This window comes from Drosophila eugracilis, unplaced genomic scaffold, assembly GCF_018153835.1.
Source record: "Drosophila eugracilis isolate 14026-0451.02 unplaced genomic scaffold, ASM1815383v1 contig_90, whole genome shotgun sequence".
Taxonomy (NCBI): domain Eukaryota; kingdom Metazoa; phylum Arthropoda; class Insecta; order Diptera; family Drosophilidae; genus Drosophila; species Drosophila eugracilis.
Window position 1 is genome coordinate 460,980 of NW_024573812.1, and position 25,342 is coordinate 486,321.

General features: G+C 41.3%; 12 protein-coding genes across 12 annotated transcripts; 8 read left to right on the forward strand and 4 right to left on the reverse strand.

Annotated features, from left to right (window-relative positions):
- Positions 1-530: 530 nt before the first annotated feature.
- LOC108106750 (glycine-rich RNA-binding protein 1) lies at positions 531-972 on the reverse strand. The gene has a single exon (XM_017213990.2). The coding sequence runs from the start codon at positions 967-969 to the stop codon at positions 601-603; it is 369 nt and encodes a 122-aa protein (XP_017069479.1). The 5' UTR covers positions 970-972; the 3' UTR covers positions 531-600.
- A 1,950-nt stretch (positions 973-2,922) lies between these two features.
- LOC108106754 (shematrin-like protein 1) lies at positions 2,923-3,672 on the forward strand. Its single transcript, XM_017213994.1, has one exon. The coding sequence runs from the start codon at positions 2,926-2,928 to the stop codon at positions 3,670-3,672; it is 747 nt and encodes a 248-aa protein (XP_017069483.1). The 5' UTR covers positions 2,923-2,925.
- A 699-nt stretch (positions 3,673-4,371) lies between these two features.
- LOC108106229 (protein suex-1) lies at positions 4,372-4,665 on the forward strand. The gene has a single exon (XM_017213155.1). The coding sequence runs from the start codon at positions 4,372-4,374 to the stop codon at positions 4,663-4,665; it is 294 nt and encodes a 97-aa protein (XP_017068644.1).
- A 73-nt stretch (positions 4,666-4,738) lies between these two features.
- Positions 4,739-5,338, forward strand: LOC108106753 (glycine-rich cell wall structural protein-like). The gene has a single exon (XM_017213993.2). It carries the CDS (start codon positions 5,073-5,075, stop codon positions 5,313-5,315), a length of 243 nt encoding a protein of 80 aa, XP_017069482.1. The 5' UTR covers positions 4,739-5,072; the 3' UTR covers positions 5,316-5,338.
- Positions 5,339-7,394: 2,056 nt separating this feature from the next.
- On the forward strand, positions 7,395-7,943 carry LOC108106752 (heterogeneous nuclear ribonucleoprotein A1, A2/B1 homolog). The gene has a single exon (XM_017213992.2). It carries the CDS (start codon positions 7,496-7,498, stop codon positions 7,820-7,822), a length of 327 nt encoding a protein of 108 aa, XP_017069481.1. The 5' UTR covers positions 7,395-7,495; the 3' UTR covers positions 7,823-7,943.
- An 837-nt stretch (positions 7,944-8,780) lies between these two features.
- LOC108106749 (odorant receptor 47a) lies at positions 8,781-10,148 on the forward strand. The gene is made up of 4 exons (XM_017213989.1): positions 8,781-9,081; positions 9,139-9,328; positions 9,381-9,996; positions 10,075-10,148. Exons 1-4 carry the CDS (start codon positions 8,781-8,783, stop codon positions 10,123-10,125), a joined length of 1,158 nt encoding a protein of 385 aa, XP_017069478.1. The 3' UTR covers positions 10,126-10,148.
- On the reverse strand, positions 10,147-12,013 carry LOC108106751 (cuticle protein CP14.6). The gene is made up of 4 exons (XM_017213991.1): positions 11,907-12,013; positions 11,281-11,459; positions 10,814-10,889; positions 10,147-10,728 (listed from the first exon to the last, which is right to left on the reverse strand). The coding sequence occupies exons 2-4, from the start codon at positions 11,454-11,456 to the stop codon at positions 10,573-10,575; spliced, it is 408 nt and encodes a 135-aa protein (XP_017069480.1). The 5' UTR covers positions 11,457-11,459; positions 11,907-12,013; the 3' UTR covers positions 10,147-10,572.
- A 1,809-nt stretch (positions 12,014-13,822) lies between these two features.
- On the forward strand, positions 13,823-14,663 carry LOC108106306. Its single transcript, XM_017213277.2, has one exon. It carries the CDS (start codon positions 13,916-13,918, stop codon positions 14,564-14,566), a length of 651 nt encoding a protein of 216 aa, XP_017068766.1. The 5' UTR covers positions 13,823-13,915; the 3' UTR covers positions 14,567-14,663.
- Positions 14,664-15,322: 659 nt separating this feature from the next.
- Positions 15,323-17,422, forward strand: LOC108106228 (mitochondrial sodium/calcium exchanger protein). Its single transcript, XM_017213154.1, has 7 exons — positions 15,323-15,555; positions 15,613-16,016; positions 16,080-16,433; positions 16,487-16,605; positions 16,728-16,962; positions 17,017-17,084; positions 17,142-17,422. Exons 1-7 carry the CDS (start codon positions 15,323-15,325, stop codon positions 17,334-17,336), a joined length of 1,608 nt encoding a protein of 535 aa, XP_017068643.1. The 3' UTR covers positions 17,337-17,422.
- A 423-nt stretch (positions 17,423-17,845) lies between these two features.
- LOC108106270 (endocuticle structural protein SgAbd-6) lies at positions 17,846-18,631 on the reverse strand. The gene is made up of 2 exons (XM_017213235.2): positions 18,528-18,631; positions 17,846-18,324 (listed from the first exon to the last, which is right to left on the reverse strand). Exons 1-2 carry the CDS (start codon positions 18,537-18,539, stop codon positions 17,947-17,949), a joined length of 390 nt encoding a protein of 129 aa, XP_017068724.1. The 5' UTR covers positions 18,540-18,631; the 3' UTR covers positions 17,846-17,946.
- Positions 18,632-19,546: 915 nt separating this feature from the next.
- On the reverse strand, positions 19,547-20,205 carry LOC108106344 (larval cuticle protein 1). Its single transcript, XM_017213324.1, has 2 exons — positions 20,194-20,205; positions 19,547-20,122 (listed from the first exon to the last, which is right to left on the reverse strand). The coding sequence occupies exons 1-2, from the start codon at positions 20,203-20,205 to the stop codon at positions 19,772-19,774; spliced, it is 363 nt and encodes a 120-aa protein (XP_017068813.1). The 3' UTR covers positions 19,547-19,771.
- Positions 20,206-23,583: 3,378 nt separating this feature from the next.
- LOC108106693 (mediator of RNA polymerase II transcription subunit 15) lies at positions 23,584-25,297 on the forward strand. Its single transcript, XM_017213926.1, has 2 exons — positions 23,584-24,215; positions 24,567-25,297. Exons 1-2 carry the CDS (start codon positions 23,766-23,768, stop codon positions 25,206-25,208), a joined length of 1,092 nt encoding a protein of 363 aa, XP_017069415.1. The 5' UTR covers positions 23,584-23,765; the 3' UTR covers positions 25,209-25,297.
- The last annotated feature ends 45 nt before the right edge of the window (positions 25,298-25,342 follow it).

Consider the following 25,342-nt stretch of genomic DNA (forward strand, 5'->3'; position numbering starts at 1 on the left):
CGTAATTTTCCCTGGAAAAAAACCTCGATTGCAAGGTTTCGGGGGTGCATTAAAATAATCAAAGCAAAACCACAAAAACCCTGTCTCAACTCCCAGATGTCTGGAAATAACTCGAACTAGCTCTTTTTTTTTTGATATTTACTTTTTAATTAGTGTTTGGTTCGAAAACAGGTTACATTATTCCAGATTTTGGCTGTACAACCATTTCGCAAATCTTAGCAATATTATTGCATTAAAAGTTATAAACAAAAACAAACTAAACCGCAACAAATTAACCACATATTTATGGGTTTTTGATTTGCTATTTTAATTTGAGTGGCTTAGAACTAGCGGAATCTTTCTATTCGGAAGATTTTTCAACTGTGGGAAAAATAGAATACTTCGATCGTGGTTGGAACTTATTCATTGATTAGCGTTTCTAGACCGGTTCCACTCGATTGCGTAGTATTTGCAACTACGTGCGTAAACGATCTGCCACGCCCCTTACACCCTTACTACCCCTTCTTAATTCTCAACCAAAAACAAAGTCATTTGTTTTTGTTTTCGCTACGAAATCTCTTTCTATTTTTGTCTCAATTAAAGTTAAGCAAATTATTAATATTAACGTCCCCAACTGGAACTGGCCGAGGCTGAGGCCGAGGCTGATGCACTGCCTCCTCCGTAGCCACCGCCGGGATATCCACCATAGCCTCCACCTGGATAGCCACCAAAGCCGCCACCGCCGAATCCTCCTCGTCCATAGCCACCGCCACCTCCGCAGCAGAATCCACCGCGTCGGAAGCCGCCACCAAAGTGACGGGCAGCTCTTATTCCAGTTCCATCATCAACTCCAGGTTGTGCTTCAGCATCCTCTAGGGTAATCTTTTGATCCTCCACTGGATGTCCGCTGATCAGGACCAGCATCGCCACCAAGACGAGAGCAAACACTAGAAACTGTTTCATTCTGGACAATCGAATACTTTCTACCATCCCATCAGATTGGTTTGTAACTTTTATAGCCAAATACGGCGGGGAGGTCCCGTTTGAAGAGCTGGTGTTCTCTATAGCTGCCCGTACATCCCATCCAAGTATCATTAGTTACAGCCGTAGGGCAATTATCATATGATGCTGATGATTTCACCAAAACTTGAGGTCAACGGAAATCCCAGACGCGTCGTCAATTGTTGATTTCAAAACAAAAATCTAAACTGTTCTGGAAATTAGAAAAAAAATCGAAACAAATTTTAAAATTCATTGAGAGAAAAGAAGTAGAGAAAATGGGAATTATTTACCATTAAATATTCTTAATAATTTATTATAAGGTTAAAGATTTTGTACTTTCTTTTCCTACTTTTTTCTCTGATAAATATTTGACTTTTAATAACATTCGATGACTTCTCAAAGTCTTTGAAACATTTTTTCTTCATTATTTCAAAATTGAATGATTTAAGAACTTTTATTATAACAATTTACTTATAAATTTTGAATATTTTTAATCATAAGAAGTTAATAAAACATTTTCTTTGTGTAGTTCTCCTGTCCTTTTTTAGACCAGCCCCCAAAATGGGGATTTACTCACCTTACGCTTGACTGCAGACCAGTCAACATCTCTTAACTGATCACTGACCCAAGTTAGATTTTGCGCAGTTAATTAACTGCATTCTGTTAGAGAATCGAGTTAACTTTACTGGCTTTTGATGGGTGTATTAATGTTTTTATGGACGAGGGGAAGCACATTAATTGCCTAAGCGAAAATACTAAAAGGTTCAGTGAGAAAGTAAAACCCGTTTATTGACCGTTTGATATACCGGAGTCATTCCAAAAATAAGCGTAATATGATGATATACCGATGATCGTACGAAAACGAAAAAACGTAACCGATTTTAGGAAAACCAATCGTAGTATATGATAGCAATGGGTTAAACCGGTTGAAGGGATGATAAACGTACTAAGGGAGTGTCATGCAAGTTATGTTTGTCATAAAAAGTTTTATTATGATTAATGGCAAACTTAGATGGAATTATAGTTTGAAATTCGTTTTGAAGTGATTATAAAATTCTAGTTCTTATAAAACCTGTGTATTCTAAAGATTACTTTAAGAATAATTGAATATTCCAGGTTAAACCCTAATCCCAATAGATAGCTGTCATTTTTTTTATAAAATATTTAAATGAAGACACGAGTTTATTAATTGCCTAATCGGATTGACTAACTGACAGATGTCTAGCCAGACTTAATCAAATTAAAATACAAAGATTTCCACGTCTGGCGAAACACTTATCAATTAGTGGGAATATTATAATTTGAAACACTCCCGAAAGCCCTGGAAACAGTATCAAAATTGGGGAACCTTTGCTCTTTTACAGCACGTACGTCGGAGATGATTCAGAATCTGTCATGCGAATGTCTAGTGAAATGCATCTGCTCGGGCGTGAATAGGTTTTCAGCCTCGCTAATTAACTTTGCCGATTGGCAATCTCTATTATTATGGCCAGCAAATATAGTAAAAACGCCCCCGGTTGTTGGCCTTTTAAGATATGAATGAAACAACAAACCCAAATCGACGACTATAATGAAAAAAAAAAACCTGCGGAAGTGAGGGATCGAGTTAACGGTGTGAAACAGATTTCGGACTTATTTGGCCAACTTTCGGCAAGGTCAATGTCGGGTGGGTTCGCCTGCAGACTTGGGTTAAGCCAAATGATCTCGAACTGGGTGTGAAAGCGGCGTGGCGCCAACAACCAGTTGATGACGTTCTGGCCAAGATTTGCAAAGTTCCGCTCGGTCTGCGTTCATCATTTTGATGATGCCGAAGGTCTTCTGGTTATTTTTTTTTTTGTTTTTGGCAAACCAATTTGGAAATTCACTCAAGAACTCTGTGGTATAAAATATTATTGGGTTTTTCAGTCGGTCTTCAGTCGTTAATCCGCATTCGACGGTCACGAAATGTTTCTACTCGCGCGTTTGGCTCCGCTGAGCCTTCTGTTTCTGATGGTTTCTGGTCAGAAGAGTAAATCAAAAGTGGATCGTCCTCAGGGCAGGACCCTGGGTCTTCTGACTCCTTTGTTACTTGGCGGTGGAGGGCCACTCTTCGACGCTCCCTTGCCTGTAGGACCACCCATTCGACCTGGATCATCATCTGCTGGCGGTGGTGGCACTCAATCGGATCCCCAGGACTACGGTGGAAGCTATCCCAGCTATGGATATAGACCCAACTATGGATATGGATATGGGTATCCCAGTTATGGCTATAACTATGGATATCCTGGTTTGGGCTATGGTTATGGCCAGAGCTACTATCGACCCAGCTACTATAACTATGGTGGATACCAGAGACCTCAGCCGTATTATGGTTACAGACCAAATTATAGTTCCATTTCAGCTGGAGCATCAGCTGGTTATCCCTCTTATGGAGGAGGCTATGGTAGCTCAGCTAGTATCTCCAGCTCTCCCTCTTATACTCCAGCAACATCAGCAGTTGGTGTGGGAACTGGAGCTGGAGCAGGCGCTGCCGCTGGAATTGGTAACACACAGCTTACTACAGCTCAGCAAGCTCAGTTAGCTGGTATTTTGGGTCAGGCACTTGGCAGTAGTCTACGCCCATTGCTGGCAAATGGGGGTGGTGCAGCCGGTGCCACAGGTGCAGGAGCAAACCCTCAAGCTCTGAGTGGTCTACTCAGTCTGCTGGGCTAACTCAGTATTAAGTGTCTTTTAAGATAGGAAATTTATTATTAAATTGTTGAAATTTTGTTAAGTATTTTCAATAGAGGCAAAATTTGGTCATGTTAAGGCCATAAGTTTTTCAAATATTTACAATTTACGGTAACTGAAAAATGTAACTAATTTCGTTATATTTTTGTCACTTATCATTGAAATAATGAGAATATATGTTAAAAATTCTTATGAAAAAGATGATACTTGCCGAATGAATGTCCAGACAGAGATTATTATGTTTAATATTTATACTAATATCTGTTTAACCAATGTAAGTCAATAGTTCAATCGTTGTTAACCATATTGTTTATCCATGTAAATCATTTTAAATAAAATATTTTATTATTTGTTAAAATGAAAATTCCTTTGGGATTGGGTTTAAAACTCTTCCCTGAAGAAGTTTATTCTTCTTTGTAAGAAATATAATATTTTATTGGGTAGAACTAATTTCCTTACTTAATATTTAGCTGATCTTAGTAAAGTAACTCTTCATGCACATAGTGCTAAATGTTATGGTTATATGTTAAAAATATTACCATTGGGTCAGGGCTTCTAAACTTTGTGTGCCAAACTTGTAAATAAATTTCAATTAGTAGGCAAAGATCTAAATTTTGTGGGTATAAAAGGTGTTGGCGGAGATCACTTACGAAGTAGTTTCATTTCAGGTGGATAGCAAAAATGCAGCTCATCTTTTTCGTGGCAATATTAACTCTTTTAGGAGTGGTTTTGGGCTATCCTGTTACCGAAGATCCTGCTACTAATGCCACCCTAGAAGATGTGGCTGATTTGGGTGGTAAGGAGGCGAAAGGAGGGGAACGAGCAGCTCGCTGGATATCTGGAGGATGGGGTGGAGGTTGGAATGGAGGCTGGAATGGAGGCTGGAATGGAGGATGGGGCGGAGGTTGGAATGGAGGCTGGAGCAAGGATTGGAGTATCTCATACCGACCCTGGAGCAGCAGCTATTGGTGGTAGCAAGCTTAAAACAGTGGCTTCTTAAAAATCTATACCAACTTTTAAATAAAGCTACGACCATAAAATTATCAACTTTTGTTTAAGTTCTTCAAAAGCTTACAACTTCAAATCAAAGCCCAATCAAGTTAACCAAAAATCAAAGCTTAAAAGAGCTTTTTAATAGCCAAGTCAAAAAAATCAAAGCCATTTGAATTGTTTACGTTTTGGAATTTTATGTTTAACATTAAATCTATTCCCCGAAAACAAGAATATTAAATATAGTAAACAAAAAACGGGAATGCCAGTCGTTTCTGCGAATCGTTGACCGAATAAAACACCGCAGCTAGAGCTCTGGAATCCACAGTTGCTCAAAGCGAAGAACCAAGCTCAAGCTAAACAATCTATCTTTGAAGAATCCTATCTAGAAGATGCGTCTGATCCTGCTTTCTATCATTGGCCTTCTGTGCCTGGCCTATGCCTTGGCTCTAAGTGACAATGGACACCATCTGGAGGACCTGCTAGGAGTGGCCCATCATGGAGGAAACCACGCAGAAGGTGGAGCTAGACTGGCTCGTGGTTATGGCAATTACGGACGCGGCAACTACGGACATGCTCATGGACATCACGGAGGTGGCGGTCATGGATACGGACACGGACACTATGGTCGCTAGTCTGATGGTATTACATATGTGATTCCTTAATGAACCGGATCAGTAATTTTGTAAATAAAAAATATTAAAAAATAATATATTCAGGTTATGTTGTGAGTTTTTTGTTTTGAAATTTAAAATTTATAAAAGTTTCTAACATATGTTCTATCTAACATAGTTCAGGTTTTCGGGGGTAGTAGCAGGTAATAAATTACCTTCAATGCTATGTCTCATCTTTGCGAAAACCACAAAATTACGTATACGTAAAATAAATTGTCAATACAAACCAGATCTTAAGCCAATAACATGTTATTTTGAAGATGAATCTTTGATACCCTATATATATCATAGAGCTTAAGTATAAAAGCGGATATGTGGCTAATATGGTATAAGTATATCATGCTATAAGCATTCTAATAACCATTAGCAAGTAGAACTTAATCAACTGCAAAGTATGTTAAGTTTGTTCAGATTTCACATCTCTGATCAGAATATTATTGCCCACTGCAAAAGTATAAACAAAATCTATATACAGTATTCTGCTCTTAACATTCCGTACAACAATCTATAGCTTATCCAACAAAGTCTATAGTAACTGGAGATGATGGATTATATTTCTCGTATGAGTAATCTAAGATTGTTTGTTATGTTTTTGACAGACCAATAGATACTTTGTTCTTCACTACTTTGGGAATATCGATCACAAAAGTTACTTCAAATATTTTAACAGAAAAGAGAGACAAGCCAACGTTTTTATACCCTTAAAAAATGGTGGGTGTGTTTAGAAATATACAAATAATAATAATTAATTAAGTTTACTTATTAAATCTTAACCAATAAATAAACATATTTAGAAGCAACGACGTCACGCAAGAATATTATTTAGCAAAAATGTATCTCCAAAATACAAAATTAACATTATTTCATCATATTAAACTTAAGCTTTAACACCTTTCTAAGGGTATGACATGACAAGCCCTCTTTCTAGATATATACCCCACTAAAAGAGCTTAAATCTTATAAAACTTTTTAAGCTTCGGAAATATTAATTTATTTATTTGGTGGAACTCAAGTTTATATACAAAATAAAACCAAACACAACAGTGGGCGCGATTTTTTGTTCGTTCCGCACGAGCAAATTAAGCAAATCAGTTAACTGATTGTTTTTACTTAAAAAAAAGAAAGAGAAAATTAAACAACATTTGGGATATTTTGCCTGGAACCTGTATAGACGAACTAGGTTCAATGGCTTGTTCTCGTAAATCCCCCGTTGTTTACCTTTTAGAGTCTAGATCAAACAAGTCGATCTTGACATTCATTAAACAATCGAAAGCTCATTACCATAAGAATCCTTGTTAATATATATGATAATGAGATTTATTAAGTTTGACATAAATAAAGTGTGTATAAGATCATTAAGTATTAGTAATTTGGATTAAAGTAGGTGTTTAGTAACTTGAGATTTATAAGTTATTTTCCATTTAGCAGCTACCACTTTTTAATATTTTCTAGGCCTAACCAGGTAATTATAGGCTTAATCCGTCATGTTCTTGTCAGACTTAAGGGGTCATTCAGAATGATGAACTAGTCGAAGTTTCACTCTTACTCATCCTAGAATTAATTGCAATTTACTTAACAAGTGGAAAGTTTAAATACACTATAATTAGTCTTGTATAGGCTATAACTTTTACTTGCCAGTTGCAGTTAAGTAAAAACCCATAAAATTAAACAGGTCCCAATTGTTGACAGACTGCGGGTCCTAATCGAATGATCTATGTATAAAACCACTTAGGAGCAGCATCCCGACAACTTTCGCAAATGAGACATTTAAATTTGAAACGTTTCAGTAATGACATCCAAAACAAAAAAAAAATGACCAAAAAAGAACAAACCGAATGACACAAAGAGTGTAATAATTTTGTGGTGAAATATAACGATGCAAAACAGAACCCGGTCAAAAAAGCCCCTAAGCCATCACACCTTGCCGACAGGTAGGTATATAGTACATCTACCTATATGTAGTATATATGGTGATGGTGAAGCTATGAGGGGCAGTGGAGAGACCCCGACTTATTGATGCGTATGAGAACAGGAACGTCGAGTGGCGAGATCTTCGAATATAAGGCCTGCGATCTTGTCCACAAATCATCAGTTGCACTCAGATCTTCACCAGCAATCAATCGAATCGAACGGAAAGCAAGATGCGTCTAACACTTCTGGCACTCATTGGTGTCCTGTGCCTGGCCTATTCCTACGCCTTGGATGATGCCACCAACAACGATCAGGTGATCGGACTTTTGGACGTCGCCGATCAGGGAGCCAACCATGCCAACGATGGAGCACGAGAGGCTCGCCAATGGGGCGGCGGCTGGGGTGGTCGTCGTGGCGGATGGGGAGGCGGCGGCTGGGGTGGTGGTCGCCATGGAGGGTGGGGCGGTGGCGGCTGGGGTGGCGGTCGCGGCGGATGGGGCGGTGGCGGCTGGGGTGGCGGTCACCGCGGATGGGGCGGTGGCGGCTGGGGCCGATAGACTGATGTCGAGCTGACATTGCTGACCATACCTCCGGCCAAACCGTCCACTTGCCACACGTCCAAAGGACACCCACCCAGGGATGTCGTGAAGCGTGAATAAAGAACATTGAAGCATTAAACTGTGATTCTCATTTGGTATGCCTAAAGAGGTGTCAAACGGAAGTGGTGCTTGAACTTAACCTGTTATTACTGCATTTCAGGGGTGTTTTTACCATAGCCAAGAGTTTTCAGTAACCTTTTAATACATAAAGTCATTAAAGTACTTGATTAAGTTATAGTATAAAAATAGATTGGATAGCAAGATGTGTCTAGTAGTCCAAGATCTTATTATTGTCCTGCACCTGGTGATGATGCCTCTAACAAGGACCAAGTAAACAAACTTCTGGACATTGCCTACTGGAACCATACCAAGGGTAAGACTAGCTAAGCCTAAGGATAATTGCCTTAAAGAGCATTCTTACTTGGGAAATGGAGTCCAGCCCTAACCACGCCTCTAGCCAAACCCATCACTTAACTCGCGACAAAAGGTCTCATACCCATGAGGCGTGAATAAGAACCCTGAAAGTATTAAAATTTGATTTAGAATTGGTATGCCTGAAGAGGTGTCAATCGTAGGTGGTGTTTAGGCCTGTCATTATAGCATTTTAGGGGTATCTTGACCATAGTCAGGAGTTTGTAACAATCTTTGAAATTGGGTTTGGAAACGTGTACTTAATCATTTACTTTAAAACTATCTACTAAGTCTAATTTAAAAAGATCAAAGCCCATATTTAATACTAAGCACTTTTTAATTTTTACATATTAATATCTTAAAGCGCCTGTAAGAGTATTCTAAGGTTGTTCATTTGAAGACACATTTCCTTCTCGGTATTCATGTCCTTGTGCAGTAAAAAGGCTTAAAACCCCTAGTCCAAAAAGATTTGCATTAGTGTGAGGCCAACTTAATCCCAGTCGACATGGATAGTTTCCTGCAAGTACAGAAGAGCACCATCGCCCTTCTAGGCTTTGATCTCTTCAGTGAGAACCGAGAAATGTGGAAGCGTCCCTATAGGGCTATCAATGTCTTTGGTATAGCCGCCATCTTTCCCTTCATCTTGGCAGCTGTGCTGCATAATTGGAAGAACGTAATGCTCCTGGCAGATGCCATGGTGGCTTTATTGATTACCATCCTGGGACTTTTCAAGTTTAGCATGATACTCTACTTACGTAGAGACTTCAAGCGACTCATTGAAAAATTTCGTTTGCTAATGAAAAATGGTGAGTGGTCATTTTTTTTTAATAAACATTTTTTATCTTTTTCTATTTAAATCGAAGAGGCGGGTCAAGGTGAGGAGTATGCCGAGATCCTGAATGCAGCAAATAAGCAGGATCAACGGATGTGCACTCTGTTCAGGACCTGTTTCTTTTTCGCCTGGCTACTGAATAGTGTTCTACCTTTTGTGAGAATGGGTCTCAGTTACTGGCTAGCAGGACATGCCGAACCAGAGCTGCCCTTTCCATGTCTGTAGGTAACAATATATATACCAAAATCGCAATTTAAAGTTTCATTTATATAGTTTTCCCTGGGATATTCACATCATTCGAAATTACGCCATGAGCTTTACATGGAGTGCCTTTGCTTCGACTGGAGTGGTTCTACCTGCTGTTAGTTTGGATACCATTTTTTGCTCCTTTACCAGCAACCTGTGTGCCTTCTTTAAGATTGCCCAGTACAAGGTGGTTAGATTTAGAGGTGACAGTCTTAAGGAATCGCAGGCTACTCTGAACAAAGTGTTTGCCCTGTACCAGACCAGTTTGGATATGTGCAGTGATTTGAATTTGTGCTATCAACCCATCATATGCGCTCAATTTTTCATCTCATCTCTGCAACTCTGCATGTTGGGTTACCTATTTTCCATTACCTTTGCCCAGACAGAGGGCGTGTACTATGCCTCTTTCATAGCCACCATCATTATACAGGCCTATATCTATTGCTATTGTGGGGAGAATCTGAAGACCGAGAGTGCCAGTTTCGAGTGGGCCATCTATGATAGTCCCTGGCATGAGAGCTTGGGAGCTGGTGGAGCCTCGACTTCGATCTGCCGGTCCTTGCTGATTAGCATGATGAGGGCACATCGTGGATTCCGTATCACGGGATACTTTTTCGAAGCTAACATGGAGGCCTTCTCGTCGGTGGGTATAAATGTGATACTAGCTAGTGACTTACAAGATATAATATCCATTTACTGACTTTATATCCTCCCTTTTCAGATTGTTCGCACGGCGATGTCTTACATAACAATGCTGAGGTCATTCTCTTAAGAGACACAACAACGAATTAGATTGATTTTTGTGCAATTTTTGTTTTATTGCTGAGCATGCGTTGCCGTACGACATTTTAACAATCGAATTTACATATTTTACAAATGTTTATCTCACACACAGTTCGTTAGACACTAAGTAGAGTGTAGAGTGTAGAGTGTAGATTGTAGATTGTAGAATGTAGAATAGAAATTGGATTGGCTGTAGAAATGCACAGATGAAGCACGAAGGGAAGGATGATTTTTTGGGGGGTGGGTGGACAGGAGGTTAAACGGAAATCTTTTGTGGATGGGATAATGGAACTCCGACGAGCAGCTGCTCTATCTCTCTCCTGTCTATCTCTGGTTCACTTTTTGGCCAGTTTGTAAAACTGACCCGCCGCGATATATGATTGCCAACTTGAGCATAACGATGAAGAATTAGAACATGATTTGAAAACGATGCGGATTACTTGAAGAATCTTCCGGGAGCGGCGGCGGCGCGAACTGGCGGTGGAGTGGGTATATGGGCACCTTCGGCACGGTATCCGTTCTCATCAGCAATGTAGGTGATGGTGTAGACGACGCCATCGGGTCCGGTGTACGAGTAAGAGCCCTGCATTACCTGAGATGTGTAGAAATAATAAATTTTAGTGATGCCTGAAACTATGCTATGATTTAGTGAAGACTGCGCTGAAAAGCATACTAACCTGAGCCTCAATTTGGCTGCCCGGGTTCTTCAAATAGCCAGCCTCATCAGCTCGGATTCCATTGCTTGTCTCGTAGCTGGAATGATTGAAAGGAAATTAAAAGCGGGCTTAAAAATGAACTAAGGTTTTAGATGTAACACTTATGATAAAACGAGTTACGTGTGAACTACTTTGAAACTAATTTATAGACTTAAAACACTCTTGAAATCTAATTAGCTGCAGTCATTAAGCTAAAAAGGTCTATAAAATTTATTACCATTACCTCGATTTCCATTCTGTATTGAACTCTTACTGTGCAGTAATTGCATGTTTGATTAGTAGTAAACTGATTTTTACTTAGAAAATATATTTGTTTTGTAAATAATTTCAAAAATTTATCTTCAAACCCAAAAAGTTTAAGTTTTTAAGGTTTTTAAGTTAGATCTGTAAAGGATATAAAACATAAGAAGGATATATACACCACTTACTTGTACTGATAGGAGCCATCGGGATTCAGATCGAAGTTCTGCTTCAGTATCACGGCATTCGCATCGAAGGAGTTGCCTCGTGGTGGAGGAAGTCCACGTTGTGGCTGGGCCTGAATGAAACTAAGGCAGCAGAGGGCCAAAACAACGGCTGCGAAGGAGGCGTGGGTGATCGTCATGACCTTTAGTGGGCGAAAAAGAAGACAGGGGACCGAAATGTGGTACGGTGGTTAAATAGAGTCATAAGTAAGTACCGCAGATGAGGTGCGGTGTTCAGTGTTCAGTGTTTAGTGCCCGATTGAGTTGCCGGCGGCGTTATCTTTGAATGTCAAACTCGTTGCTTTGCAATTAGTATCAGATATACTCTGATTGGCTTTTTGCGATTTGAAAGTTCTGCGAAATGATGATGGTTATGATGATGATGAAGGTCGTGGGAAAAATTATCCATATAAGATCTTGGGTTGAGCTATGGGTTTTCCAAGAGTAAAGTTTGCAGGTTTCTTGAATATCCTTTATGAAGGACCAACTTCACTTGAGTCCATAGTTATATTAAAGAGTTTTCCCAAGTTTAAATTCTATGTTTTTTGATCCTAATCCTTAAAGGATTCACAACTCGAACTTTAACTCACTTCGAATTCGCGACTTAATAGCGGTAACTGCGCTGGAAGGCTCGTCAAAAGTGCTTTGACTTCACTGCAGTTGCCACAAACGTTTTTATACCGAAATCACATTCACTGCAGCTCGAAGCAGAGCAGCGACAGAAGCAGCGCCAGCATCCGCAACCAGATGCAGTGCAGCAGCCCAGATTTAGCGGCTAGAAGGGCAGGTTGGAGCGGTAGAAACGGCTGAGACGGCAGAGGCGAACCTCGAAACAAACAGTGTTTGTCTGCTTGACAGCAACAGAATCGGAAGAGCTGCCGTCGATGCTACAGTGCACCACGTAGCGTATGCGCAACGAGTTTTAAATGCAAATGGGCGTTGCGCATACGCCGCGTATGCGGCTTACAGCTTACAGCTCGCAGCTTACAGTTCTCTGCAGTGTAATTTATGTGAATTAGCAATGCGAACTTCATTTGATTAGTGCCCCCGCTGGATGTGGATGCTCGACTGGATGCAATAATTCGTTAAGTCAAATATTAATTAAAAGATTACAGATGTTGCAATTGGCTTCGTTTTGATGAATTGGCCATTTGGCCACATGCCTGCCAATGAATCGAGATGGAATCTCTATGCCAACTGACATTTGAATTAGCCGCGGGACGGGGCGTTGCCAACTTGTCCATTTCAATGCATCGTTAAAGAGCATTATTTGTCTTTGTTTTCACCAACAGCTCAGCCCAGGTGAGCCTGCCCTTTTGGGCCAATTTCGCTGACCAGGTCGATGGCCACTCCCTCCTGCACCAGTTACCCGCTCCCATTGCCTCATTTTTTTTTTTTTGCTTTTGCCGGCCGGCTAAGTCAATTTTTCTCAACTTAAACTTTAAACTTTTCCAGCGTGTAGGAAATGTCAGTTGCAATTCATAAAAATTACAGCAATAACTGCTGCCCAAAATCCAAGCAACCAACTCCATCCAGCTTAGCCGCCAAGATGATCACGAACATGATGAACATCGCCCGAGATTTTTGGCCAACTCCCGCTACCCGTTGGTTTTCCCTTTTCTTTTTGAGTTTTTTTTTCGTATGGTTTTCCATGTTACTTGGCCAATTTCGCGGTTGCCCGCGTTTTGCTTTGGCCTTCGCGCTGCTTTTCAAAATTGCTGTTTGGCTGAGAGGAAGAGTTGCAACGCTGACTTAGTGCATTTTTCACATTTGACATACAATTTACAGCCCATTGCAATTGGCTTACTCACACTCCTGGCTAATGTTTTTCTGTTGTTTTTTTGCTTTTTCAGCACACACTCATGGTGGCCATTCAGTAGTTTCCCGTGTGATGACTGATGACTGATGGATCGCGTGCGATTCGAATCCGATATAGACTCGTTTTAAGCGCACATCAAATATAGATCTTAATTTATGCCCCTTTGTCTGGTTGCGAGCGTGTGGAATACTATGCTAATCGAGTGCAGTTTCCTAAACATTGGCAATCAATCAGTGGCTGAGGCCCCCTTGTACTCGTATGCCCAGGTATTTTGGGCACTTTAAGTGATGGATTGACTTCCAGCGAATGCGAAACAAGTTTATGACGTGTTCCGTACATCATTATCAACCTGTTTGGACGGGATTTTTTGTGATTGCTGGAATCGATTTGGTATAGTCCGATCTCATTACAGTGCCTCATCATTGGCTTTATCACTTGACCTCTCTTAAGGTGTCGTACGTTTAAAACAAGTCGCTGAATCATAAATACCATATGCAAATCTTGTCTCTCGGCTGTGAGTGTTTTATTAAGTCACATTCTGCTTCGCTTCCATAGAATTTCTTTTGTGTTTTTTCCGTTTTGTTTTGGATATATTTTGTATATTTTTTTTGGTTATGGCGTAATGAAAGACTGAAAGATGCTAATTCGCGGCTGCTGCGCACATTAAACGCCGGTATATAAAGTGGAGGGAAGATGTGGTAAGCCAAGTCGTCCGTCGGTTCCCGCCTAGAAAGCACCAAACACACTCTCTACTCTCACCCTAAAATAATAGAAATAACCATGTTCAAGATTGCCATCTGTTTATTGGCCCTGGCCAGTGGATCTCTGGCCGCCAGTATTGGCCAGGTTGACACCACCACCGAGAAACGAGAAATTATTCCTGTGCTGAAATTCGAAACGGACAAGCAGCCCGACGGCTCCTTCCACTTCAGTTACGAGGGCGGTGATCAGTCCGTTCGCCAGGAGCAGGGCAGGATCGAAAATGCCGGCACCGATGATGAAACCTTGGAAGTCTCCGGAATGTATAGCTACGTTGATGCCGATGGCAATACTGTAGAGGTTCACTACACCGCCGGAAAGAATGGATTTGTGCCCATTGGTACCATCATTCCCAAAGAAATCACCGAACTGGCCAAGTCTGCTGCTGATCTTCCAAAGATCTCCGAGGATGAGGAGCGCAAGTATCGCCGAGCCCGCTCTCAGGAACTGGAGAAGAAGTCAGCTCCTGTGGAGAAGGTTGCCGCTCCGGTTGAGAAGGAAGAGACTGTCGAGGCCAAGGAATCGGTTGTGGTAGAGAAATCCGAGCCTTTGCCCGCCGAATCCCAGGTGGTGCCCGTTCAGGTCGTTCTCGATGCTCAGCCCGAAGCGGAGATCAAGGCAGCCGTTGAGGCTGAGGTTGAGAAGAAGGTGGAGACTGCCAAGACTGCCTAAGCTTTCCTAGACTCTAGACTACCTAAGTATTGTTTAATTTAAAACCAAGTACGATCTAATTTAACTGGCTAGCAATAAAGAGATTCCATATCTGAAATCCGCTTCGTTTCTATCTCTTAAATGGAGCGACAGCACCTGCATGTGAAATTGCGGATTCCGTGCTGCATATAAATACTTATCATAAATTTCGCAATGGTTAGTGCTAATTTAAGCAGAGAGCCGACAACAAGAAATTATCTCACCGATCTGACGTTCTTGGCATAGAACTTTATTGAAGAATATGAAAAGATTAACGATTTGTATAATCAAGCGGGAAAGAAGACAAAGCAAATTGAGATATTTTGTTGATTAGTAATCTTTCCAGAAACAACACTTTTCGTAAACAACTTATCATATAATGATTCTAAGCCAGGCTTTGTTTTGGCAAAAACATTTTTATGGCTCTGATAAAACTGGCCTTTGTACTACTTAATTGTAAACTCTAAAAATAGATCATTAGGAACACATATTAAAGAATATTTTTGGGTTACTGTCATCTAATCAAGTTTAAGAATTCAATGAGAAATTTCAGATTTTATGCAACGGCAGTCTTTTCTATTGAGTCAGCAACTTGATCACTTTTTGTTTATAGAAATATCATAGGAAACTGTCTCGATTTTGAAATAAAATGCTTAGATATTAAATATCTCAAACCCTTAGCCTATTTAATCACCTCAAAAGCAGTAATAGTTAAGGAAAGTAAATGCCCAGCTTGAAATGCATGAACAGACAGTTTGTACTTTGGTTCACGATTTGCCGGTAACACAACAATGTCATTTTGTGAAAAACACAGCAGATTGCCTGGCTAATATGAAATTGATCAACTACCTGACTTGGCATTACTGCAAAGTGGACATCCGTAGCAGATTCAATGCATTCTGGATCGTTCTGGGAATGCTCATAGTTTCGATCTACGTATTCTGGATGATGCAGGTTACCATAAACTATTAGTGAGTCTAAATAGATATAACACAAGCTTTATAATAAGGTGAAATAAATCCTTCCAGCTTCTGTCCAATTCTAAAGGTGATAGCCGATTCCTTGCGGATGAACGAGAGCACGGCTGGGGTGACAGTTATGGCCTTGGCTAATGGTTCTCCAGATTTATTCACTTCGATGGCCTCGAGAATGCAGATGTCGAAATACACATTCCTCTCGTGCATGTCGCAGGCCATGTTTCTGCACATCTTTGTCGCCGGCCTGGTGATCCTGACCAGGCCCTTCAATATAGAGCCAAACTATTACATGCGTGACTTTGGCTTCCTATTCCTCAATATTGTCTATATGGACTATATCCACAAGAAACGCAACGGAATCAACTGGTTAATGGCTATACCAGGTGCCTGTATCTTTGTGGGCTATGTCATTGTGGCTGTCATTGATCAGCATTTGCTAATGGCTCGCATTCAAAGTGGGTAACATAGTTAGTAATGAGCAAACTATAATCTTTTTAACTAGTTTAAGTCTTAACCAGAACTGGAGCGCAGAGCCCTAGAGGTTGGTGAGGTATTGCAACTGGAGGAACTGAAGCCACAGACAAAGTTGCCGCTGAGACGTCACGAAATAGATCGTCATTCCCTTCGTCAGGGCGGTCGTCATAAGCTTATTTTCCGTCAATTCTGGAACACAGTCGCCGAATTCGACTTGGAACGTTTTCGTAAGGGAACCTTAATGGTGAAGATATATCTAGTGACCAAACAGCCCATCGATATGGTCTTACGAATACTCATCCCAGTCGTTGACATGGAGAAACCTCTGTACGGATGGTCCAAATTGCTCTATAGCCTGCAAGTTATTATTGTCCCCACCTACATAGCCTACATAATACGTGAGATCTTCATTATGATATGTAAGGCATTCATCTCACGAACTTTTTTCTAGTTCCGGCTGAAAAAATAGCGGGCATTGACATCTATTTGTTCATCTTAATTTTCGTGGTGCCCCTGTCTATCTTGATATTTTTCCTCACGCGCACCGACACCCCGCCCAGATTTTTTAGGGTAAGTTTCTGGTTAGATCATAAAAAGGTGTATCTAAGCACGTAGTTAAATATATATAACTGCTGAATGTCATAAATATATGATTTGGTTTTAATAACAGATTCCCAAAATGTTTATTTCAGTACACATCTCCCATGGGTTTCCTGGCCACCGTCTTTCTGATCTTTTGCCTGACCGCCGAGGTAAACGCCATGTTTTTCACATTGGGAACCATTATGTATGTGAGCCAGGAGTTCTCGCTGGCAACGGCCATTTGCTGGGCAATTAGTAGCAATGATCTGGTGACCAATCTCTCTTTGGCCTATCAGGGATGGCCTCGCATGGCCCTGACGGCCACCTTCTCAGCACCTGTTTTTGGTACTTGAAACTATCAGTTCTTATATAGAAGAAGATATAGCTTCTTATTTACAGGATCCTTTGTGTTCCTGGCCCTGCCATTGGTGGTGCATACACTCGTATCAGCGCCGGATAATGTTCACGTGAGTAAATAGTCGGGAGGATCTGATTTTCAGTACTAAGATAAGATCTGCAATTAGCTTTCGGAAGGTGCCTTCGGGGAGACTGTATGCATCTTCTTGGAGGTCGGAATGGGCTTTAACATGCTTTCTGCACTCACCACAAACTTCAAGCTGCGACGAGCTTGTGGTTTCCTTCTGGTTTCCTACTACGTATTCTTCATAATGGTTCTTGTTCTTCTGGAGAAGGGTGTGATCCATGCTTATGGAGTATAGCAACCTACTGAAGAGATTTGTAACCCATCAAATATGCAAATTCCGGAGATGATTTATACCCCATTAAATGACCAATTTCATTCTAATGCTTTCCTGTTCGTTAGGTCTTCATTTCGTTTGTCTTTGATCAAAGCTAATGGACGATGTTTGAGCGTGTAATGATGTATTGAAGCAGGTGTCTCATTTGTGGACCCATGGCCTCAGGCCTCACTGTACCGCAAAGTGGCCAAACGTGTGCTTAATCATACGAAGTCCCAGACTTTGATACTGTGCCAAGTTTGGATCGGGTTTTCAAGGTCTTTGGAGTAGGGTATGTACCAAGTGCACTGGGGAAAATTTTATACAAAAATAGGTAGGATTAATCTATACAGCATATATATCAAAAATTAATTTTGATTTCCTATTTACCTACAAGTTTTATTTACCACCAATTTCTCTCAGTGCATCTCCGTCGGTAAAACGAACTCAAAATGTGCAAATTATGCAAATTAGAAATAAAAACTCAAAGATTATAACATAATTTCTTTGTCGTATATTTTGTCTGCTTGCCCAGCAACAACACGCTGGCTCTTTCCATTAATCTTACGAGATCTCTTCCACAAAATACTTCTTACAACTTCTCCTCCTTCTCGGCCTTGGGCAAATCCTTGGCTGCCTCAGCCACAGCTGTGATTTCTGGATTAATAATTGTACCGTATGGAACGAATCCGTTCTTTCCCGCCGTGTAGAAGACCTCAACCTCCTCGCCCAGGTCATTGATGTACTTGTAGGATCCCTTAACCTCCAAAGCCTCCTCGTCGGTACCTTTGTCTACGACAAAAGCCTCTTCGACGCGCTTAGTTCCATCAGATCCTTCATAGACGGTGTCATAGCCACCATCCTCTTTTTTGTTGACCTCGGACTTAAGGATTTGCACAGGCTCGGGCTCGGACTCCACGGGAAGGGCATAGCAAGTGGCGGCCACCACAGCCAGGACGAGAAGAGGAAGCTGTGGGAGATCAGGATATTAGCACTCTTTCGCTTTTAAGTCCTCAATGTTCATCAAAAAGCAATGAATCAATGACAATCCTCAACCCTTTTTTGTTCACTTTTCACATAGAGAAGCCAAAGGATATATTCAAGTTTGTTAAAACTCTACGTCCATATATCTCCTTCTTTCATTGTCACCAATCCTTTCTTGAATCCACTTACGATTTTGAACATTTCGTCGTTTTTTTTTCTTGGCGGAGCGTAGAAAGCGAGAGTTAAAGCGCGTGTGAACACAAAGTAGATCGGCCAGTTGGCTTTTATAGCGGCTCACTCCTGCATCAGTATTTCGGCCACATCCAGCTCTTTCGGCTCTTTTGCTTAAACATGCTAAACATGTTTGCATCCCGTTTTATGTGGACGTTACGTCCGCAAACACCAAAAATCGTCTCGCTTTTAATGTCAAGGTCTCGGATGGGTCAGTTAACAGAGCTCTGAGATTTTACGGAAAATTGTGTCACTATGTTGGTTGAGATCTGAGCCAGTTTTCAAGGCGATGACGCCGGCAATTGATGACACCGATCGGCGGCTACATTAACAGCCTCTGCAACTGCATAACTTACACGGCATAACATCACACCCACTCGCCAGGTGAGGCGATTAATCAGTCGCACCTCACACTTTACACCACAGTATCCACACCGCATCACACCAATCCCAGAAATGTGTAAAATGTCAGCTTTGATGCAATTTATATTATGATCTGTACTGGGGTGTAGCCCCCTAGCCCAAGGCATATATCTATCTATCTATATTTATCTATAACTATCGATCGAACATCTTTGGCTGACAAATAGATAGATTCTGAATCTCAATGGGGGGGTGCATCAGCAATTTAATTTACATCACTTGGCCATTAATCCAATCATCGGTAGTTCCGGGGGTAGATATATATATTAACGATCACTGTTCATTTCATTGCGGTGATAAATACAAATTCATTTCGCTGCACCGAACGGCATTTGGCTGGAAGATCTCCGGCAAAAGGGCAATATCTGTGGTGCTGCCACAATTTATAACTTTGACAGCTTAACTAATTTTCAAAATCTGCTGCAAATTAAATATCCCAGCGATGAGCAAGCGATTTCAGTTACAGCTGCTAGACTTAAGGCACTGGCAAATCTCTTCTTATTAATAAGAAATTAAAGGATTTCCACTAAGAGCTTATTTTTTATAAAATGCTACTTTAATCTTAAAATTTATTAAAAATTACTCAAAGAGTACTACAAATAATCATCTATTTACGTTTAATAATTTAAAAATGAACTATTTCTATGTAATTTTTAACCGTGTGCCGCTCCTTATGGCCCAAAGCTGGGCATTCGCGCCTGGATCGTTGCTCGGCGCTTGGCTTTGGTAATTGTCTGGCTAACATTTTCAAGAATGTGTGCCCATCTAAGTTAATGGCTCTATGGCGCTTTATTTATCGTCTTCCCCTTGGAAATGTATTTAACATGGGGCAAAAAACCATTCTTGTCGGCAGTATAGCTGACTTCCAAAGCCTGTCCACCGTCATCGATATAGCGGTAAATACCAGACACCTCCAGATCGCCATCATCGTCATCCTCATCTGTTGACTTCGAATCTGAATTCACAATGCCCAGTTCCTCGCGATAAGTGCCATCTGCGCCCTCGTACATAAAGAAATATGAACCCGAGTTCAGCTGTTTGGCCACCGAATGGAGGATTGGCACCGGTTCTTTAATGGCAGCACTCTCAGCGTGCCAACTCCACAGTTGGCAGCAAGTCAAGATCAATAACTGGAAGTTCCCAAAAAGATGTGGAGTCACTTAACGTTTGGCTATTCATGAGCTTACCGGCTACTACTTACCAATGCGAACATCATTTATGCTAATACTAAGCGCGTAGAAAAGATTCTGCGCTTTTTATAGCACTCCGTTAGACGCTAGGCATTTCTTCTCTAGATCACCAGACAAAATATTATGCAACGCCAGAGATGCCATTTTATTGAGGTCAGTAGAAAGTAGCAGTTCGAGTCTTTCAGTTCTCTAGGAGTTTATCAACCCCTTGGATTTGCAATTCAAATGGCCATTTTTAGAAGTGTGGAGCAGGTTAACTGTCATGTTTACAATGCAGATACCATCATAAACATATGTGATTCGTGTGGGTTCTGCTGGGAGAGGTGCAGCAACTAATAAAATTTGTCACAATTTGGCACTGGCAGCGGCGGCGGCGGTGGCGATGGCGGATGGCGTTGTGACAATCGAAAGGTGCAGAAATGGTAACGGCTGACTGCTCCACCTGACTTCAGTGGAAATTCCAAAGCTTTGCAGAGTTACTTTGACTTTGTTACTTTGTTACAGTGGGTGGGCACCTTTGGGGGCTTTGAGAAGCGGCTAACATTTATGGCAAACAGCATACAGTAAAAAACGGCAAAACAAAAAGAATTCAATAATAATTTCCAGCAATTTCGCAACTGCAATAGCAGCAACAGCAGCAGCAGCAGCTTACTGCGGCAGAAGTTGCATTTTGGCATTTGCCTTGGCCCGCCCAGTTCCAATTTCCAGTTCCACTTGCCAGAAACGGCCAGGCTCTTCGGCAACGTGTTAATAAATTGATTCTTGGTGGCTCCCCAGTCGGCAAGTTGGCTTAAATCCCGCGAAATCCAGTAATATTGCAAATTTACACTTAGATAAAAGTTGGCTAAAACTGGAAGTTATGGAATTTCCAATGGCTAAATGGAAATCTTTCTTACAGTCATTCTCTTATCATAGCTCTAGAATTAGGACAATTACTCTCCTTTTCTTATTTAGGAACTTTGGAAACTGATAATCCTGTCTAGCATTTCTCCTAGTGTTACTTTGCCGATCGGTATTTGACGCGCCTGCCACAGAAGTGGAAACTCATTAATGTAGCAGCGGCCGCAATGACAACGAGGTCATAATTTAGAGCTGCGACACGTTAACCTTTAGCCAAGATCTACCAGCCGGAACCTGAAGACATAGCCACCGATCTGCAATTGCATTCCCATTCGCAGTTGCATTTGAAGTCGCACTACGCACTGCCACAAAGTGAATCAATTAGCCTCGCTGGCGGCCATAATTTCTAACTAATGGTATTCACAAATGCAAAATGTCAGGCCCACTCTGCAAAAATAAAAAAAAAAAAAAAGATGAAAAGAAACATCTAAAAACGAAGGCGATGCGGTGCAACTTTCTGGCTGTAGTCTATTAATAACTGCCGCCTTGGCTGTCCGAATTTTAGGTGGATTTGAGATTTGAGGCAAGAGCCTTAAGCCTAATGCCCCATGATGCAGTCAGAGTCGTGGGAGGAGTGTCCGACCTGACTTTAATGCGGTTTGCTCATCGGCCCGACAACATTGTGTTGTGCGCTTGTTGTGTCTCGCATTTCTGCATAAATTTGGCGAGCCATTTTTATGCCAAAACTCCCCGCATCTCCACATCTTCAGCTCGTTTTCCCGCATTTTGGCTGGCTTTGTTTTATTGGTATTTATTTATTCCTCCAGTTTCGCGTATTATTCAAATGGCAAATCAATCATGCGACTGTTGGCCAATATGGGCCAAAAAATATTTATAATTAATATTTGACACTCACAGTCGAGCATCTTATTAGGTCAAAACATGTTCGGCACCGTAAACAAATGATTTATCATGGGATTTTATATTATATCTATTAATTACGATGACTTGGCTACCTTAATACTTTGTTTATGTATTATTTGATTTTTTTTATAAGGCTTATACTAAAACTCAGACTGTTAAAAAGTTGCACTGAACACTGTAACTTGTCCATAACTTAAACTTTCACTAAATTTTGTACATTTACGGCTCATAAATTCATTTATAGTCAATAAATGAAGGTTTCAATGTTTAGTAATATCGCCATTTATTCTATATTAAAAACAACAATTTTGAACTTCAAAGAGCTAGCCAAAAAACAAACTAACTACTGCCATTGAAGGTTTTCAAATATTTAGCCCACAACTGGTCTTCTTGTTTAAAAATATATATTTAAATAGCAATCCAATCAGAATTTGAGAGATAATAAATCCTTTGTTTTTTAACAATTTTGTGCATAATAAATATTTGTTTTTTTTTAATCGTAGTTAATCGAAGCGCATTTGTCTGTTATGAAAGCCGAATGTGGATTTTATCTAACTCATAAAATGTTCGTGTAGCATACTTTTCGGCTGAGATTGCATATTTAATAGAGGAAAAACCATTGCCATCTTTTGGGCATATGAACATTAATAAGGCAGGCAAATTAACTTGACTCAGCATTTACTTGCCAATTGAAAATAAGATTAATATTTTCAGCAAAAAAAAACTTATGTAGGTTTTGCGTAAATCCCCCATCAAAAAAGCATTACACTTTAACCCATCAACTCATTGCATAAATTGACCTTCCTTTGAAATGAAAAACCTTTCCAGAATTAGCATAAGCAATTAAAGTTTCAACTGAACACGGAAAAAGACATGTTCGAATTTTAATGGCAGCTCATACAGATGACAAACGAAAATGTATCTGTCAGATGCAGTGGCAGTTATAAATGAGTGATGGCGATCGCATCACACCTAGACATGAGCAATCCCAGAACAGTCCCAGAGAGAGATTGATGAATAACCCCAGTGGAGCGTGTAACAATGGAACACCTTAGGCCCCAAAAAAACTCTCAAGCTATCCTGGGGATAAGCTATATCTTGCTCGCATACCATTTGACAAATGATGTTTATAGACCAGGTTGAGGTCCGACTTCCACCTTGACCAAGGGAAAATGAGTGGCTAGCGTAGTATCTGCTGTCAGCACATAACTCAGGCAAACGCCTTCGAGGCAGATGCCAAAGACAAGTGCTAGAGCAAAAAGGTCTAGAATTTGCATATGGGGGCTGCCTCATAAACAAGTGCACGGAAGACTGGCAACGTGGCCCACCATGAAGATATCAATCAGCCCAGGCCAAAGCCAAAGCCAAACGAAATTCGTTTGTCCTTCTGTCAATGGCCGATAAAAAACCAATAAAGCTGCCACCCCAGCGGCTTGTTAACACGCAGATAAATTACACTGACCGCCCCGCAGAGATTACCATCGAGATGCAGTCAGAAGCTGATAGCCAGGGCACAGGAAGTGGCCGATTGTTCTGACCATAACGCTGAGCTTTAGGGCCTGTTCCGCGCCGATCGAGAACCGCATAAATACGCCTGGCAGTGGCAGTCGCATTTGCAGTCGTGGCACGACTTTCGATCAGTAACTTCTCTAGTGGCAGCAACGGATTTGCTTCGGTTCGCGATTGAATCTCTGAAAAGAAAAGAATTGGCAGTGTTTCCCAGCTCTATAAGTGAGACGTCGTCGGGTTTATCGAGCGTGTAATTTGTGCTCCGTTCGCGAGATTTATGATCGACGGCACCCGCCCAGTGACAGCCTAAATGTCTGGACCCCGTACCCCTCGATTCCGGCATCTCCGCTGGGTTGCCTGTCTACTAGCCACCCTCTGGTTCTCCGTCAGCCAGGCTCAATTGCCGGGAACTGGATTCCAAGGACAACGGCCGCAGGTTCCTCCCTTACAACCGTTGCAACAGCAAGCCAATCCCTTCCAGCGCCGCCAACCCAATCCCGTTCAGGGTCAAGGACTATTCCCGGGACAGCGAAATCCCTTGAACCCACTGGCTCCTCCGCTAACTGGGGCTGCCCTCCAGAATCCCTATACCCGCTATAATCAGTACCAACAGCAGAACTACGTACCCATCACTGCCTACCAAAACGAACTCAATCTGGATGGTAGCTTCTCCTACGGATATTCATCGGCCGATGGAACCACAGCCCAGGCTCAGGGTTATGTTAAGAACTTGGGATACGGCGAGGGTGTCGAGGCACAGGTGGGTTTTCCAGAATAGGGATTTGGTTTTGGGGCATTCTTCCAACTTTAGGGATAAGAAAGCAGAGTATCCTTAAATAACAATGTTTAAGCCCTAAATTGCAGATTTAATCGAAATTAAAATTAATAGCCTAAGGCCGAAGTCTCATTTTTAGATAGATTGATTTTCATGACCATAGCTAAGCACCTTAATAGAAGATCTAACATATTTTGGAAAGATATTTTAGGAATGATAAACAAATTTAGTTGCACTCTTTTCGGCGTATGTCTAATAACCTTTTAAAAACACATAGCATACTTTTAGTTGCTGTTTTGTATTAACATCTAAATAACTTTTATTTCCAACGAACAGGTGATTCAGGGCTCCTACTCGTACACCTCACCAGAGGGCACTTCCATAACAGTGCGCTACATAGCCGACGAGAACGGATTCCGTGCGGAGGGTACGGGGATACCAGCTTCACCGCAATATTTCACGGGTGCTCAACCTTACCAACAGGGCTTACTCAATCCCAATTTAAATCCATATCAGACACCCTTCCGTCAACTGCCGCCACCCCTGCCCAATGCCCCCTTTCGTCCTCAGATTCCCGGACAACAGCCGTTGACTCCGCTGCAACAGCAGCAGCAACAACAACAGCAACGCAATTTCCAGCAACAGCAACAGCAACCAAACTCCGGGCAATATCAGCCAAATCAGCCTTTTAATCAACTGCATTCCGGTAATTTACCCGGCCAATATGCCGGACAATTTGGCCAGCAATCTTTTGGTAGTAATCTAACAGCGCAAAAGGCACAACAGCAACAGAATCTCAACCAGCAACAGCAGCAGCAACAGCAACAACAGCAGCAGCAACAACAGAAAGAGCAACAAAATGAGCAGCAGCAACAGGCCCTGATCACCCAGCAATTGAGGGGCAGACCCAATAACCTCGTTGATCCCTATGGCTATAACCAGTATGGCAGACGTTTCAAGAAGTCCCCAAAGAAATAATGGATAAAACTAATGTAATTGAAACGATTAGTTAGTCTTAACATGTAGTCGCAACTCAAGGCATGAAATACATGCACCTGAAAAGTCAATGTCTTTGTTTCAATGGCATTCCCTTGGATATTTTAATAAGATAT